At 47.8% G+C, this 18,385-nt stretch overlaps 1 protein-coding gene across 11 annotated transcripts in view; it reads left to right on the top strand.

Annotated features, from left to right (window-relative positions):
* Window positions 1-11,226, top strand: part of SP110 (SP110 nuclear body protein) — a 38,674-nt gene extending 27,448 nt beyond the window's left edge. For 3 of the 11 annotated variants that reach the window (XM_014558034.2, XM_032480448.1, XM_032480449.1), the window contains 5 exons: window positions 4,273-4,385; window positions 4,997-5,105; window positions 5,388-5,459; window positions 6,004-6,144; window positions 7,216-11,226. In XM_014558034.2, coding sequence (XP_014413520.1) covers window positions 4,273-4,385; window positions 4,997-5,105; window positions 5,388-5,459; window positions 6,004-6,144; window positions 7,216-7,329 — 549 coding nt within the window. In that variant the 3' untranslated portion in view covers window positions 7,330-11,226. Of the gene's footprint in view, window positions 1-4,272; window positions 4,386-4,959; window positions 5,460-6,003; window positions 6,145-7,215 lie in introns of those variants that run through there. The other 8 variants (XM_032480444.1, XR_004320127.1, XM_032480447.1 and 5 more) reach the window with 8 other exon arrangements.
* The last annotated feature ends 7,159 nt before the right edge of the window (window positions 11,227-18,385 follow it).

Raw genomic sequence — 18,385 nt, 5'->3', positions numbered from 1 at the left:
TGTCTCTGCAGAGGTTCCCTCCAGGTGAAAATGACAGTCCTCCGTTGGCTGTACCCCCTGCTCCTCCTCCGCCTTTTTCACGTGCTTAGTTGTGTCTTCCAGACCCGAGTCCCATTCATGAATTCCCATTAGATGTGAATTTCCAGCAAAGGCAATGGCATCTCTCCCATCTTGCCCTGGAGGTTGGCCTGATACTTGGCTGGGTTCATTAAAAATTTATAAGGCAATGGTTCCCCAAAGCTGTTGATTGTGTAAAATCGTCTTTTCCATGCTGATTTGAAATACTTTGATATGTTTAGGGAGGCTCCTTGTAATAGCAAAAAAATAGGGAAGAACACAAATGTCCATCAGTATTATAAAATAAACTGATACAAGAGAGTGATACTTTTGAAAAAGGCATGGTTTGCAGATAGAGACCCATCCTCCAGTCAATGGAAAACCACCCATGGGTTTTGAAGTCAGGAAAGCTTCAGGAAACTTAAACTGGTAATAATAATAAACAAAAGGAGCCCAATTTTGTTTATGCAAATACATAAGGCTATGATTGAAAAAATATCTGAAAGAATTGGTTATTCTGGGGTGAGATTATAGGCGGCCTTCGCCTTCCATATTATATATTTATGTACAGGCGGAATTTTGACAATGACCATTTATTACCTTTGTAACCAGAAAAAAAAATAAAGATATTTAAAATCCAGATCATTAATTAACGGCCCCAGTATTATAGTTGCTTCTTACTCATAATACCCCATGTCAGCAAATGATAGCCAGGAGCACACCTGACCTGACATTTCAGTGTCCCCTGTCAGGGGCCACACTGGGATAAAGAAAGCAAGTTTAGTTCTGATTACAAATGGACCAATGCAGGACTTTCCTCCAGCAACGTGATCCAACACATCACTGTCGCTCTGCAGTACACCCGGCCTCCCTTGGCGTCTAGCTCTGCAAGAGGCCTGAGGCTGACACTACAAACACGTGTTTTGTGGCTGCCCTGCGGGGTGCTGCTCCCACAACACAAAGCAAAATGGGCAGCTGGTGCAGAGGGTCACGGGCTCAGGGCCTGGGGAGCCTCCATCTCCAGCAGGGCCCAGAATGCAGCCAGCAGTCGCTATGCTAATGACATATAGTGTAAAACTCTTAGATTTTGCTTTTCTGAATTTGTTTGTTTTATTTTTTGGCCAAATTCTAGAGCCTTTTGTTGAGGGGTTCTCATTCAAAGTAGGCTGATTTGCAGCTAACAGTTTAAATGGATATAAGTAAAATCTGTAAATGATAAATCTGTTACCTTCAGAGCTCAGGAGGCCTGAGAGATGTTGGGCAGTTGTTGCGGGATTGAGTATTGAGAGGGTCCATGATTGCTTCTTGACAGTGTCAGGGATGGAGCAGCTCTCAACTGACCAAACAATGCCCAGAAATTTGATGAGCTGGTAGGGCCTAGTCCTATGTGTAGGGGGCTGACCCTCCCTTTTTCGTGAGTTCCTCTCTGAGTAACTGTATATTCTGAATCAGTATGTCAAACGAGAAGGCTGCCTTCCGCATGGTGTCATGCTTGCGCTCCCGGTGGGGGAAGTCAGATGCAGTTAAGAACTTGCCTGCAGAGATCGTGTGTGATGGCAAAGCTGTTGAGGTACCCTCTGGTGCCCAGGTAAAGGTCTGTTGATCCCTGCAAAGGTGAGGCCGGCTGCAGCTGTTGAAATGGGCACTGAACAGAACAGATGAGCCGAATCCGTAACAGCAAAGCATTTACCAGTTGCTGAGTGGATGGCACCAGTAATGCAATTATATTAGGTATAGGGACTTTAATGGGCGGGGCTCCTTTGTGAATAATTGTATCTCATTAAATTTAAGCCAAGTGCCCACTATCCTCTTAGGGGAGTTACCAAACATAAAACAGAGGACAAGTGTACCTCACCTTAACCACAGACACTATTGCCTCACCTAAGTGCCCAGGGTCATAACACCCATTGCCCTAAATTATCTTGTAGTGAGCATGGGTGTTCTGACCCAGCAAATAAGGAAATGAAACAAAATTAAGTCTTTGACACTTAAAATCGGCTTTATAAAATGGAACTCATGAAGCTTCCCCTCTTAAAATAGTTAATGGAACTCAGTATAAATTAAAACAGGGCTTTCAAGGATAGAGACTTATATAAAGTCTACTTAGAGCAGGAGTGGTTATCTCTCCTTTTTTTCCATTTAACTGCCCGATTTGACCTGTTCTTAAACTTGGAAAGGATGAAGGGTGCCTCATGGTGGATGACTGCCACCTCAGTGCGTGGCCCAGCAGGCAGCAACATGACTCAAAGCGTATGGCATCGGGGAGCAGAGCCAGTTAGCAAACTAAAGCAAGAGAAGAAAGACCCCTGGGGGCGTGGTCACCCAGACCCCTGCCTGCTAACCCAATTGTCTTGTGGTTGCCTGACGGGAAGTGAGATCAGCCTCCCGCCAAAAATTGGGTTCAGATATTGAAATCAATGATGCACCATGTGTACCGAGAATGAAAGATTTATTACACACATACGTAGACTTTCCGGGCAGAGGCAGGGCAGGCACCCAAGCAAAGAGAGGGCGTAGGCCAAGGTTTTATTATGGTTAGGGATGGGGCCAAGGTGGGATGGGTCTGTCTGGTTTGCACTTCTCACTGCGGCCGAGGGAGGGAGCACATGAGCTTCTTGTCTCCTTGCCCAGATGTGGCAGGAGGCCAAGGGGTAGGGGTGTGGCTTGACGCCATCAGCAGTCAAGCATAAAAAGCAGAGTTAGGCTCTTTATTATGGAATGTGACTATGGGGTCGCATGTCCTTTCTCTGTCGTTTCTTTATCATATCATGTGTGCTGGAAACTTTCACTCCAGAGCATGGCGGGGGGGCAGTGGTGCTCAGGGCTCTGGACCCAATCAGGGTCTCAGCTAGGAGGAGGGGGCTGGGCTACCTGGGGAGCTGGCTCTGTACCCTGGACCAGGGCAGGCCAGGTGCCCAGTCAGAGGGCAAGAGTGGCCATAGGGTGTCAACCTCGAGGACAGAGGAAGGCAAACTGGCAAGTTCAGGATGGGAAGACCAAAAAGACCCCCTGAACTTCAGGGTCGGGGGGAGCCCTCCTTATGAGACCCTGGGGCCTAGTAAGCAGACGGGGTGCTCAGGAAGCCTCCCAGTTAAGAGAGATGAACATTGTCCTCGATCAAGAAGAATTTTCACTCTGGCTGAGTGGCTAGTTTTGCAAATGGACAAAATATTTCCATCCCTTATGCCCTTGCCCAGGTCCTCAGGTTTGTGCTATGGACTTGGGTAGTGGTGGGTCTCTCTCCTTAGATGTAACTGATTTCCAGCCCCTCCAAGTCTTTACCCCACCTCCTCATGGTTTATTTCCTGCCTTTTGACCACCCACCATCCATCTGGGGGGCACAGTACCACAGTCGGGCGCAGGCAGAAGGACCCCGCCTTCCTGACTCCTACCTCTTGTGCAGAGAAAATGTGCCCTCGTGTGCGTGGAGCCTCACGCTGTCTGGCTCGTGGGGCTGGGAACAGAACCAGGCGCTCCTGCCTGTGGGTCTTTATCCAGCAGTAAAGATTGTGTTCCTCACGTAAATCACTAGTAGAATTTACTAGATTACATTTGAAGGCTACGAGAAAGACCCCTGTGGTTTCTCAGGCCCCCATAACAGCCCATTTACACAGCAGCTCTGTGTATCTGTCTCTCCGCATGTCAGCATAACATCAGGGCCTGTCCTCTGAGTTGCCTGCACGCCAGCCCAGGACGGCACAGAGAGGGCGAGAAAAGCTCTCAGCCCGGGCCCGGGCCGCCTGGGTGCCAGATGGCTCACGTACTAAGTTGCTTTCACTGGGGGGAAAAAAAGCATTCTTCCTTTCCAAGGCTGCAAAATGAGATGGTTGCCCAAAGCTGTGTTTCCTCCAATTTCATGTCCTGACAAACCCCCTGGGATCCTGTTAAAATGCACATTTCGATTCAGTAGGTCTAACCAGCTGATGCCGCTGGTCCTTAGACCACACTTGGTGCACAAAGGGCTCAAATGACCTTCCAGCCCATTCCGGCTCTGACAATCTGTGGTTCAAATGGTGTCATGACAGTTCTTGCCCTCTGCTCTTCCGAGATTCGAGGCCCAGCTGGGCCTCCACCAGCACCCCCGTGCGCACTGTGATCGGTCAGGCCCCAGGCGGCTGGTGGAAGCCACACACGGTGCTCCAGGGCCTGGCCGTGTCAGCATCCCTGGTTCTTGCTGATCCCAATGGTGCCTGCATTATCTCCCCCTTCGAGCAGGAAGACCCCAAGGAATGCACGGTGTGCTGCAGAGGGGGACTGCTGCTCTGCTGTGACACCTGTCCAAGGGCCTTCCATGAGAACTGTCACATCCCCCCCGCGGAGGCCGAGAGGTTAGTGAGATGCAGCCCTGTTGTGCACACACACTCCACCCACACTCCGCCTCTTGGTCCCTCATCTCCAGCCGGAAGAGCGGGACCCGGGAGCGCAGTGCAACCCAGCGCAGCCCGATGGGGCAGCAGCCTGCTTTCCCTCTGCAGTCAGTGTCTCTGAGTCTGTGACTGAGCCGCTCTGACCCCATGCTGCCACTGCCCCTGGGAGATGTCCTTTCCGAGTTTTGTAACTCAGACTCTTGTCCAAGGAGGGTTAGGGATGAAAAACACCACTTATTTGTGTTCCGGGATTATTCAGAAAAGGCAAGAAGCAGGGCCTGGTTCTTCCATTTCCTCACAATCTCAACAGGCTGATGGTCCCCCAGGGGGTTAAGACCCAGTTTCCAATACTCAGGCCTGGCTGGCAGGGCTTTTTGTGCTCCAAGCAGCTCAGAGATGCAAAGGAGAGCCTGCCACTCACGGTGACACCACCCTCCACACACTGACCCCTCCCTTGCTCCCTCGATGGAAGATCCCCCTTGGTGACTCTGAAAGGTGTCCCCTTCACCCTTGTGGAAATGGTGGCTTTTTCCAGGGCCCTTGTCCTCGCTCACTTATGCCTGACCTCTCAGGAGCCCATGGAGTTGCACCTTCTGCAGGATGAAGGCGCCCTCAGGGAGCCAGCAGTGTCGTGGGGAATCTGAGCTTCTGACGAGGCAGATGGAGCCTGAGGATCAGCTGGTGAGTCACATGAGAACCCCAGGCTTCTTCCTTTCCCTGAAACAGGCAAAGGGTCCAGGGAAGGGCTCCCTGAGGAAGCCTTCAAAGGCTCACTTCGAGGATGGAGTGTCAGTGCCCAAACACAGCAGACAAACAGAATTCAGCCCACCCCATGGCACTTTGGCAAACGTGGCTGGAAGGCTGGCTGTGCATGGCTGCTCCTGCTTGTGGTATCTGCGCAAAGGCTTGACTTCGCTTTCTCCAAACCGCGTTTCACTTTAAAGCCCTCTTCACGTTTTACAGAAATGTGAGTTTCTCCTCTTGAAGGCCTACTGTCACCCACAAAGCTCTTTTTTTGCGGAGACTCCACCTAACGTAAGTCCTATTACATGATTCTCGTCCTTCGAGCGTCTCTCTTGTGTCAACTCATTCTAGAAATGTGGCATGTGAGCCCTGCGGGCACATCTGTTTGCAGAGAGCGGAGAGTAGGCGGTTTAGCTGCAGACTCTGGAGGGACAGCACCTGGTTCAGGCTCCACCACCTGCGTATTCGCTCTGGGACATGGACCAGTTGCTTCACCGGCCCTGAACCTCAGTTTCTCCTTCTCTGTCTTTCTTACACAGAACATAGTGCTGAGAGCACAGACTCAGGAGATGAGTTGTGGGTTCCAGCCTAGCTTTCCGTTTTAGCTGTGACAACGTAACCTCTCCATCCCCCGTTTTCCTCATCAGTAAAACGGAGGTTATAATAATACCAGTCTCTTAGGGTTATGTTAATGTAGCGGCAGTGCTTAAAACAAAGCTTGGCACACAGCCATAGCTGTTATTATCATTATTACCCTGGAAATAAAGACTTGTGTTGGCTCCATTCCAGTGACGATGGCTGTGCGACCTCACCACTTTGATGGCTTTGCTCGTAGATTCGAGATTATGGCGAGCCCTTTAAGGAAGCCATGTGGTTGAACCTGGTTAAGGAAAGGCTGGCTGAGAAAGTGTATACAGTGGCCTGGTTCCTGCGGGACATGCGCCTGATCTTCCGCAACCATCAAGCATTTTATAAGGTAAAGAGCATTTCCTGCTTCTTTTTCACATTCTTTCTACTTTCCCCTCATTTCTGGGACAGCAGAGCTTTGCAAGAATTGTACCCAGTCCCACCGCGGGGAGAGCTCAGAAAGACAGGGTTTGCAGAAGGAAACTGCCTCCAACTCCCAGAGGTGGAGAGGACGATGTGAAAAAGAACAGCCAGCAGGACAGGGAAGGACCCTTGGAAATGGTACCTGAAAAAAATCCATCCTCAGTCCCAGAGAGGCAGGCTCCTCCCACCAAGAACAGTTAATTTTGTCCTGCCTTTTTGTTCGAACTTGGAGGAAAGAACTTTAATGCCTATGTGGTCCTTCAAGCCTTAGAAACACAGAAATAAGTAAGTGAATTAATTAAAATGAAATAAGTTAAACTTTCAGGATGCTCATGCTTAGATTCTTTTACTCCTAAATTTCCCAGTGGACTTGGACACCCAGATTTGCCCTCAGCTGATGTAATTGGTTGAGCTAGCTTGCATCCCAAGGCATTCTTAACTTTACTGTATTGAGTTTATCCTGATTTTCACTCTCACCTGTACAGGTATTTCTTGGGCAATATCTAAGGTGGATTCTCATTTCCACCCGGCCTCCTTCCCTTCCTGCATGCCACGAGCTGGCATGTTCATGAGCCATGGACTGTAAGCTGGAGTCCACGCGTGGAGCTTGAGGGGGACACAGTCAATGCAGGGAGCCCCTCGATTGATGCCTGGCACGGCCTTAGCCTTGTTGGATGGAAGGGTCATCCTTCCATCAAAGAGTGGGCTTTCAAGAAAAGCTTTATCATCATCTGTTTTGCATCAGGCTCAGGTTTTGCAGGGGTCACAATCAGCATTTTGGTCCAGACCACCTGTCAGGTCCAAGTTTACAACCAGGCAGAGCCTCGTGCATTTGACTATTTGAGCAGGAGCATCTCCCCGCCCATCCTGCCTGACTGCTGAGGGGAAACACAGCATTGAGGAGAGGGAAGGCAGGGCTCCTAAAAAAGCATGAGTGATAGGATGAACCTAATCCTTGGTCCTTAGACCTCTGTGTGTTTGCTTTTTTCTCTTTCAGGCTTCCAACTTTGGTCAAGTGGGACTGGATTTAGAGGAAGAATTTGAAAAGGACCTCAAAGAAGTGCTTGTTTTTCATAAAGCCAATGAGAACAGCTTCCAGGCTCCACCTTGATCCTGTTCTGGAAAGACGAAGGTACCCCAATTTCAGGATCCAGATGATGTGGCCCTGGCTATTCTTAGATTGCCAACGAGTCTGGGATGTTACTGGCTGCACTCTTGACTCAAATCCAGGCCCTTCTCAGCATGAGTACACCCTCCACCTCCTTTTATTGTTTCTTTTTATATTTCACACCTCAAAAAATTGGATATTTCCTTAATGCCATGAAATACCCATCACAGTTCACATTCGCCCCATTGTCTCATAAATCATTTTACAGTTGATCAGTTTGAATTAGGTTCCAAACAAATTCCACGCACTGCATTTGGCTGATTTGTCTCTCAAGGCTCTTTTCATCTGTGGGTTCCCCACTGCCTTTTCTCCTTCCCATCAACTCATTGGAGAACCTGGGGACTTCATCCTATAAAGTTGTTCATATTCTGGATTTTTCTGCATCCCCTGAGTGGCCTGTTCCTTTCTCCCTGACATCTTTGTAAGCTCAAAGTCAGATCTACAGGCTTGCTTAGATTTGATTCCTTGGGGGGAGGGAATATTTTGGTTTGTTTCTTTAGTAAACAGACTTCACAGGGGGATCTGTGTCTTCGTCTGTCATGTTAAGATCAGTCAGCAGGTTCAGGTGTTACCAGCCCGACCCATCATTCTATCACCCTTTCACCTAATGATTTTAGCAGCCACTGATGCTCATTGCCTCAACCCATTTCATTGGGGTTTGCAAAATGATGATATTCAGATGCTGTTATTCCTTCTATATTTATTACTCAAAATTCTTCTGCAAAGAGCTTCCCTTCCACAATATTTGGTTAGCTTGAAATACAGTTTGTATAGGAAATGCAGGATAAATGCTAGATTCTTGATTTAAAGTGTTCAAATCAATGAGTTGTTTCCCTAACAGCCTCTAAAGATAAGCAGGGAGGTTTTTTTTTTTTTCCTTTAAAGTATCTTGAACTCATGGATTTAAATATATTTAATGTGTTCCAAACCATTGCAGTTAATGTCTTTATTGCTGCTCAAATCACCCATCTTCAGTGAGTGAGACTCTTTTCAAGTTGGCTCCTGAGTCGTTCTGAAATGACCCCAGAACTCTTTGGTAGAGTATCAGCTCTTTCTTTCTGTGTAACAAATGACCCCAAAGTTTAGTGGCCTAGAGGAACAATCATTTTCCTGCTCACTATTCTGTGGGGCAGAATTCAGGCAGTGGTCCATGTGGATGCCTTATCTTTGCTCCACACAGTATTGACTAAGCCCTTTCGTGCTTGCTTGCACAGTGTCACTTCCGCCACATACTATCAGTCCAAGCAAACCACTGGACCAAATTCAAAAGGAGGGGAAATAGGCTGTACCTCTTCGTGGGATGAATGACAAAGTCACATTTCAAAGGGAATGTGGCTTGGGAAGAAATGTTGCCACTGTCTTCAGAAACACTCTACCATAGTTCACAACAAATCACATCCTTGCTACAAGCAAAGGACACTCCCTCCCACCCCCTCCCCAAGGAGCCTCATTCATTGCAGCATTGGGTCAAAGCCCAGGACCTCATCGTCTAAATCAGGTTCAGATCAGATAAAGTTTCCTTGGCTGTGGTTCATTGGATGTGGCTCTGCATGCTGGTACCCATCCTCTGGAACCAAAGACTTGTGAATTGAAGAACAAGTTAATCTCTTCACTTTCCAAACCTAATGATGAAACAGGGACAGAATAACCACTGTGGACACTTGCATTCAAACGGGGAAATGGGTAGCAAATAGCCATCACTGGTCCATAGCAATTCAGAAATCCAGTCAAGTGCCTCAATCTCAGGGCAGACAATATTCCTTGAGAATCCTATGGTCTATAAATATTATATCCCTCTAATTCTTATCCAACACCAAGGGCTTCTTCCATGTCTTCCTCCAGTCCCTGTTTGTGTCTCTTTTCTCCCCAGGATATTCACTCATTTGCTCAACTCTAAACTATAACGATAATAGTTTTGGAATCTCTAATTCATACCACCATAAAAAAACTAAATTTAATTCTAAATTTGTGTGAAATTTATTTTTGTTTCTGTTGTATATTTAATATACCATCGCAGAGGGAATTTTCAGGATTTTGCGTGTGTATTTATAAACGAGATTAGTCTGTTAAGTTTCATATATTGCCATAGTCAGATTTAGAGTTTTCCTAGCTTGGCAAAATAATTTGTAAAATTTTATACCTCTTTATATGTTCTAGAATAGTTTTTAGCATTTTTAATTAACCAACTCATAAAATGATACAGCCTGGAGGACTTTCCCCTATTACTTTGGGGAAGTAATACTAATCACATTCTCTGCTGTTTTGTGGTGATTAGACTGTTTGGATATTCTATTGCTTTTTGAATCAGTTCCACTTTTATCTTTTTCTAGGAAGTCATCCACAGCATTTATAGCTGGTCTTATTTCTGTCATATTATTTTATTCTTTCTCTTTTGAAAATGGTATTTTTTGTCAACAGTTTGTTTTCATTTTCTATCCTGAAAGGCATTATAATGGTTTTTTCTAATATTTACCTGCAAGTTTTCCAACTATATTTTTAACTTATTTTTAAGTGTCAGAACCAAAAATTAAATATCTTTTATATGCTACATATTTAAGCCAAGATGTTTGTCATTTTTAAACCTCTCAGCCCTAATTCCTGTCTATCCACTGTTTAATAATATGGATATTCATTATCATTATTACATTTTTTGTCTTTTACTCTATATTAATTATTTTAAAGTATTCAATTATGTCATTATCTTGTTATTTTTACATTATATAAATTATTTGTCATGTCAAATATCATTGAACATAATTGAAAAGCAAACACTAAAAATTTGTATTAATGTTCATCCATATTCATGAGAGTAATACTAATGTATTTCTGTTCTCACTATTTTAGTTTCCCCACTGGTCTTTTCTTGCCATGACTCCTCCATACCTCTTTTTTTGCTCCACCTTTCTATCGACTGAAGTATATCTTTGAGTAATTGTAAAAGAGGAGTACATGGCTGGTATGTTTTCTGAGTCTTGGCATATCTCAGAATGTCTTCTGTTGTTTTCATTAATTAACAACATATTGGGAGGGAGGGTATAGCCCAGCGGTACAGTGTATGCCTAGCGTGCATGAGATCCTGGGTTCAATCCCCAGTGCCTCCATTAAAATAAATTAATAAACCTAATTGCCTCCCCCCTAAAACAAACAAACAAAAATAAAACCAAAAACATATTATGCTAATATATATATTTTATCACAACATCTCACCTTCAAAATTGACTTAGACTTTATTCCACTGTCTTTGAGCATTTTGTGAAGTCTGAGTTCACCCAGAATTCTGCTTCCTTGTTAGTGTGTGGACACTTACGAAATTCTCCATTTACCTCTATAATTATGTGTTTAGTTATTTTTGACAGGATACAATTCAGTGTAATATTTTTATCATTGACCTTGCCTGGCACACTGAGCCCTTTCAGTGTCCACACCTGGTTCTATTTTCAGCTCCATTAAATATTTCTGATTTATTTGTTCTGAGCTTACTTTCAAGAACATCTATTATCCATATGCTGGATACCTGTTCTGTGTCTTCCCTATTTATTACTAAAAAAAGAAGAAATTTCAGAAAGCACACTTCCTCTTAGGTCATTAGTGTGAGAATTAAACAACTAACTTTAAACAATTACAATCCTATGGTCAATGTTTTAAACCTAATGATTTTAGCATTTTAGAAATGCTAATTGCTATCTACTAAACAAACCTCAAAGGATATAAATTTTTCTCACCACAACACTTTTTTTCTCTCAAGAAAAAAACAGAAAGTCATTGCAAATTACAAAATTGTTCTGATCTGTCTCCACCCAAGTTGTCCAGAACTGTGAGAAATAAATGTCTGTTGTTGAAGCCACTGAGTCTGTGGGATTTTGTCAGGCAGCACAAACTGACTAATACAGAGTGAGTAACATCATCAGACTTCCCATCCTCTCGCCCATAGCAAGGCAGAGACTGTTCAGCAGGATCTCCCAGCGTCCCAATGTGGAACTGGGAGAAGGGTGTGTTGGAGTTTCCATTTAGGTATCTGGGGTCACAGACTAACAAACAGAGAATGCATAGAGGTCCCTTTAGTTCCTGTTTCCTAGAGCTGCCACAATAGTGTGAACTGTGACGTGAACTGATTTCACCGATGAGCCAGAAAAGGATGGAGGCAGTTCAAGCACTTAAGAAAAGCACGTAATGAAATTGAATTTCTTTTGTTATATGGGAAGATGACAAATACGGCCATAAAAACTGCCACTCCTGGTGCTATTCTGGCAGAGAATGGTGGCTCCTAGGGATGATAATTCCATAGGTAGAGGCTGCAGACTTCCAAATCCTTCTGAGGGGGAGCACTAACGCTTTTTCTTTCTAGCATAATCTCACTGCATTGTGATAAAAGGCCCTCCTCCTCACTGGTTTCCCAGTGGGCAGGATTGCTGTGCTTTAAATTATCTTGCATCCATTTGTGACCCTGTCTTTCATTCTGGCACTGATAAGCTGAATCAGGTCTGTGTGTGTGTGTGTGTGTGTGTGTGTGTGTGTGTGTGTGTGTGTCTTATCAAAGCTCTGGGTTGCTCTATTATGGGGAGAAAAACAAAATAAAACACTGAAGAGCCATTTTTTCTTTCAGGTTGAAAGTTTCAACCACTGTCAGTTTGGTTGCCATGACAACCAAGACCCCCATCCCTGGAACCATCTCTCCCTTTGGCTGCCTTTTTTTTGCTGCACTGCTTCCTACAAGAGCAGAGTTTGGTTTATTCTGCTTAGCTCAGCTGGTCCTTAGCTTCCCCCTCTATCCTGTCCTTCTGAGCTGCAGGCTCAGGCCCACCCCTTTTTGGTCTCCCACTGAACAGGCCCACTGAGTTACAGCATCGACTTCCTGAAACCAGTGTCAGCGACGCCCCTACAGACAATGCCGATTGTGTCTCCCCAAGGACCCCTTCTAGTCCTGTGCCCAGGCTATTTCTCCCTTCCTGGTCCAGCTTAGTCCCTTCCTCATTGGCTAGGGCTGCTGAGAGCCCAGGTCAACTCAGGACCGCCTCCACCCAAGCTGTGACACAGGAGGTTATAAATGACTCTAAAGTGGTTCCCTGAAGCTGGGCAGAGCTAAAGCTGCAAAATGGGATAAAGAAAAGCTTTCTATTGAGAACTTGTCAGGAGGGATTATATATACATATAGCCACCCGTCTAGCTGATACCAGAAACTCAACCTTGGAAAATTATTCTTGGGAGCTGGGAAGTCACGGTCTCCTGGTCACGCACACCTGCCCTCGGGAGAGGTGGGCTTAACTGACAATCAGCGTCTGGGCTGGGCCTTTCTCAGGTGCTTTCCAAGCTTCTACAGAGCCAGGCCCTGCCGAGCAAGCTCACCTTCCGCAGGTGGCTGTGTAGTCTGCCTCTGTTGGCCTGGTCAGCCCTGCTGGGCACCTTGGCCTCTCTTCTTCCCTCACCACACCCTGAGATCCCTGACTGCTTCTCTTTCCTCCTAAAGGTGCTTCCACTCCATCCCGTGGAATCCCTCTCCGCTTGGAATTGGGTATGTGAGCTACAGGATTCCCAGTTCTGTCGTTGTCCCTGAAAAACAGAAAAGCACAGACTCTATTTCCTTTACCACTGGGGGTGGGGGTGAAACTTGAGATGATGAAATCCAAGAAGCCATTGACTTACTGCCTTTTCCCCTGGTCTTGAGACCACTTCATCTCCCCAGCCATCTAGAAAAGGGCCCAGTGAGGCCCTCCCAGCCTGGACTCCTTGGGCCGTGTGCCAACAGGCATCCAGGTTGGACAAGAACAGAGGTAGGACGCATTGGCACTGGGGACATTTTGACCCACGAGCAGTCGCTAGCATCTGCTTATTCACAGAGTTTGAGCAGACCCTGTGGGAACTCTCTCCTCCGTCATCCAGAAGTGACACTTCTGGAGGCCAGTTTGGCAGAAAGCATCATGGAGCCTCAGACAAGAACTCAGCAGTGAGGACAATGACCAGACCAGGGCCAGAGGATCAGAGGAAGGGGCAGCTGCATGTCCAGAATGTCACCTGATACAGGACTCACCTGTCCCGCCGCCCTCGGGCAGTACCTGTTTAATGTGGAGTGAAGGCTTGACACACCGAATGCTGTAGCATCTAGGGGTGGGGTAAGGCAGAAACATCCTTATTTCACAAGGGCGACGGTGAGGTTTCTAACTTCAGGCGCAATGACAGTTCTCCAGGCTCGGCAGCCTGGGCAGAGGCAGGCATCCAGGCGCTGTGGTTGCAGCGTTCAGATCCAGGGCTGCAACTGTGCCCAGCTGTCAAGGCGCAGGCTGTCTGGATTTCTACGGCAAAGGGACACTGCTGCCCAACCACAGAGGCCAGTGTCAACCCCCTCCAGAGACGCTAGGTAGTAAAACTCCCGCAGGAACTAGGAACAGGGAGAAGGAATGAGTGAGGGCTTTTCAGGGGGCAAAGGTGCTCTCAAAGGCTCTGTAATTGACCATTCAGTAACAGGAGAGCCAACCAAGGACGTGTGCCAGATCCCCCCCGCCCCCAGATTAGGCGAGCTAAGAATGACCAGCCGGACAGTCAGGGTTAGGTGTACACTTGTACCGCTGACATTCAAGTGAGGATTTCCTTACCATGACAAGAGGTCCCTTCTGTTCTTTGCCGCAAGCTTCCAACCTCACAGCTAGCAAAATGTAACGACGGAGATGTGGTAAACAACATGGGCTGGAAAGAGTGCCAGGCAGTGTAGCTTTTCATTTAAACAGGTTGGGGCCTGGTGGTAGGCCCACCTCGGAGATGACCAACGGCATCCTCAGACCTAAACTCTAGCATCTCCCATTTGCAAGAATGTCCCTGGAAATCTGCTCTCCAGGACGCTGAAGGTGAGAGTCTGGTGAGGAAGCTGCACCAGTAGAGGGGTCTTTGGTCTCAATAAAGTAAATTTGACCAGAAGGTGCTTGGAGAGGAGTCCCCTGAGATGGCTGTACATCTGACAACTTCCCATGGAAAGCATCCGTGGACCTCTGCTCCAGAGTCACCAAGGAGCTTGTGAAGATGCAGATTCCGAGGTCCCCAGCCCTGGAGGAGAATCTCTACTTTTTTTTCTTTTTGAATCTTTAAAATTGATGCCCAGGAAGTGGTGTTTTTAACAAGTTTTCTAAATTTTTCTATGCTTTTTTGCCCCAATTATGTTTGGCATCCATTGCCCTAGGATAAGACTGGTCTTTATCTTTCAAGAGAGGAACAAATCTAACTGATGTGTGGGTGATGCTGGCAGCAGTGGAGCCTGCAACTCCACAGCGAGAGCTGGCCCAGCCATGTGTGTGTGTGGTTGGGTTGATTTCGTGGTTATTTTGTTTAATTTGAACGTTTTTTAGTTTAGTTAAGTATAATCGGTTCTCAGAAACAGTAATAAGAAAAGAATGAAAGCATTGGCAGAAGGAAAAACTAAACCAGGAAGAGAAAACAGCTGTGAGTGAGAGGGAGGGAAAACTAAGAGAAAAAGCAGCCCAGCGGCCAGACTGGGGCCAGGAGGGAAGAGGGGCGCATAGGAGAGAGGGGGAAATCTCCTTCTTGAGCAGCTGTCAACAGGACTTCGGGAAACTGAGTGAGTGGATCTTTAAGATGCTTTGCTGTGTGGGGGTCAAACTCAAGAGACCTGAGATGTTTACAGTCACTCTGAAGCTTTTCTTGGATGTTGGGCTGCTGTTACAGTTGAATGGGAAATCACCCTGAGGTGGCTGCCAGGCACCCCCATTATATTTGGGCTACAGGCAGTTGTAAAAAGCGAGGAATACAGAATATTGACAAGTCCAGGGTAGAAATGCTTTGCAAGAGGGGCCCAGAGTTAAGGACCGGAGGCCCCAAGGAGGCACTGAAGCAGTGACATCTTGAAAGAAACACTGAGAACACCCACCATCTAGGGACCAGGTGAGGGGGGCGGACAAGAGGTGGCGGGTGGACTGGGGGCTGCCAATAGTATAACCACCTGTTCCTTCTTAGTGCTTCAGTCCCCAGGGAGGGTATAGCTCAGTGGTGGGGTGACTGCTTAGCATGGACAAGGTCCTGGGTTCAATCCCCAGTACCTCCATTAAAAATGAATAAATAAATAAACCTAATTATCTCCCCCTACCAAAAAAAAAAAAAACTACGAAGGATCAAATTCCCACTCCCCAGGCTTTTCAGGGGGTGCAGTGGGGGTGGGGGAGAAGGCACACTGTTTGGAGAAGGTGAGGGGGAGATTGAGGAGGAGGGGAGGGGGAGTCCACTCTAGACTTCAGCTTCTGTCCTAAATTACCTAAAGTCAAAACATACCTTAACCCTGAAGAAATCATCTCCTGACTCCCGCTCCCGATCCCCAGGGAGACTCATAGTTCTATTTAGCTGGCAGAGTCCTTCTCCTTAACTTTTTTCTCTCTAACCATTGAGCACAGTCTATGTCAAGGAAATCATTCTTGAGAATTCCTAAGCCTGGCTTGGGCTTGATTCTGCTAAAATGCCTGCCTTCAGCTCCAGAGGCTAAAAGTTTTCTTTCACTGACAGATAACAGAGGGTGCCCAGCCCCAAGTGAATCATCCCAATTTCTCAGAAGGAGAGAAGTGTCCTTTGATCCAACCATGTATGCAAAGTGTCCTGTGCACAGTGGTGACTCGGTAAAGCTCCATCATTGCTGTCCCTGCAATAAGCCAGAGTTCCTCGCCCTTGACCTGCGTGTCCCAGGGCCTCCCTCACCCCCTGCCCGTCAGTGGCCCCTGGAGCTTCCCGCTTTGGCCCAGGCACAGAGAAAATGACCAGCTTCTGTCGTGCTGGCCAGAATCCACGGCCTCCACAGAGGTCAGGCAGGGGGACCTCCAAAGAGAACAGTGACCACGGCCCCAGCCCAGGGGTGGATGCCTGGGGACTGAGAGGAGCCGCGAGGCTGGGATTCCTGGCGTTGGCTGCTCTCGGTCTTTGTTTTCCTGGAGGTAGTTTTTATTGTGCAAAACCTTTTTTTTAAAGTGGAGGGAAGGGATGTTTTTCTCAGACACATTCACAGCCAGGCATCCTGCTTACTTCCGACCCCATCCCTCCCCCAACTCCCCAGGGTGGAAATTCCTGATCTAGCCCGAGGTCCAGTCCCAGTGACATTCCAGACAAGAAGCCGGAAGTCAGCTAATAGCCACAGCCCCCAAAGAGCTGGCCCGCGATCTGCTGGCTCTGCCTGTGAGCGGCGTACGTGGAGAACTGGCCACACGGCCTCACCTCACTGCAAACCACCATTGCCTGGGTCTGTAGTTGCCTCTCGGTCTCCCTGCTTCTACTCTGCCCAGCCCCCATCCCAAAGCCCATTCCCGGCACCGCACCAGTCTGGGCTGGTGAAACCCATCAGATCTTATCCGCCGCAGGGTGGAAGCCCCAGGGTCCGCGAGGGGGGCCCTCCTCTCCCCTTCTCCACTTGCTGGGTTTTCTGTTCCTCACTCCTCCTCCCGCAGCCTCCTCACTGTGCCTGGAGCGCCAGGCCGTCCCTGCTCAAGGCCTTTCCACCAGCACGTCCCTGTGTCTGGAAGATTCCTCCCCCTAGAAATGCCCATGGTTCATTCTTACTTCCCTAAGGTTCAAATATCACCTTTCGGGAAGGCCTACCCGGCAACCCCTCACCTGCTCTTCTGCCTTCTCACTTGCCTGCTTTCCTTCCGCGGTGCCCCATTTATCATGTTCTAACTAACGCTCCAGTCTTTGGTTTATTGAGTTTGGTGTCTGTCTCTTGCCACTATAATGTAAGTTCCTCAAGGGCAAAACTTCTATTTCGTTTGCTGATATTTCCCTATCGAGCTCCTAGGTGCTTCACAAACACTTGCTGAATGAAAGCCTCCATCCCCTCAGTGAGTCTCAGCCAGCTGGCCTGCGGGGTCCACAGCTTCCCAGGGCAGCACCCCGCCTCCCTGTGCCTCCCACCTCCATTAATGAGTGGCGGGCTGACTCCCCGCCCCAGGCCACGCCCCTACGTGGTAAGCCCGGCTTCTGCCCTGGCTCTGCCCCGAGACCCCATTCTGCCCCCGCGCACCCTGTCTGTACCCAGTTCTCTCTCTGCCCAGGGCCTTGCTTCACTCTGATGATGGATGCCCCCCTCCCACCAGGACGTCTGGCTGAGCTCTGTCCCCCTGGGAGAGAGAGCCCTGTGCCACTTCCCCCTGTCTGCGCTGCTCACCGAAGCTCCGCCTGAGAGGTGTTCCCACTGTTAGAGAAAACCAGAGGCTGGCAGTAGCTAATGCAGTAAAAACAGAACTATTGCAATAGGGGGAAAGGGACCGCTGTATAGAACTGAGCTCCATTCTGAACATAACAAGGATGAGTGGGGATTTCCAGCCAAGGAGCAGGTGGAGGTGGGGGGAGGTCAGTGGATGAAATACTACTAACAGGAAAAATCAAGGGTAAAAGTAGGGGAAGAGAGTGGATTCTGGTTAAACAGACTGAACGGGATTCTTGCTGAAGGCAAGCAGGGTGATGAGGTACCAAAAATGGTGGGTGAGGAATTTGGCCAGATGTCAAGGGTGATCACAAATCAAGGGTGACCAGGTATCAGGGACGGGAAATTCTCTCTAAACTGACGTAGCCAGATTCTTACTAAAACTGGCCCATGTGGGCCCAACAAGGATGGATAGCTGAGAAGAAGCCTAGCTGAGAAGAAGGCTTAGCAGTGCACGACTAAGTTTTGGTCAAGGGGAGAGCCTTCACCCTCACCTTGGAAAGCAGAACCCTTGGCTGGTACTGCCAGCACCAACCCTACTTGATCTGGTTCCAGGGCCTGGCCCACCCCTACTGCCCTGCCCTGTTTAAGAGACAGGTCCAGATCAAGACAGGGCCCGAAAGTCCTGCAGGCATGAGGACCTGGCTGCCACCCAGCCCTGGCTGTTCACCACCCACAGCCTCCGGATAGCACTGAGGGTGACGGGTTGGGCAGAGCAGAACGCAGTGCTGGAGAGCCCTGCACAAAGTTTCCCTGCTTCTATGAATTCGACTACTTTATATACCTACGTCCTATAAGCGGAATCAGACAGCATTTGTC

This window comes from Camelus ferus, chromosome 5 (assembly GCF_009834535.1).
Source record: "Camelus ferus isolate YT-003-E chromosome 5, BCGSAC_Cfer_1.0, whole genome shotgun sequence".
Lineage (NCBI taxonomy): Eukaryota > Metazoa > Chordata > Mammalia > Artiodactyla > Camelidae > Camelus > Camelus ferus.
This window is presented reverse-complemented; position numbering and strand designations above follow the sequence as displayed.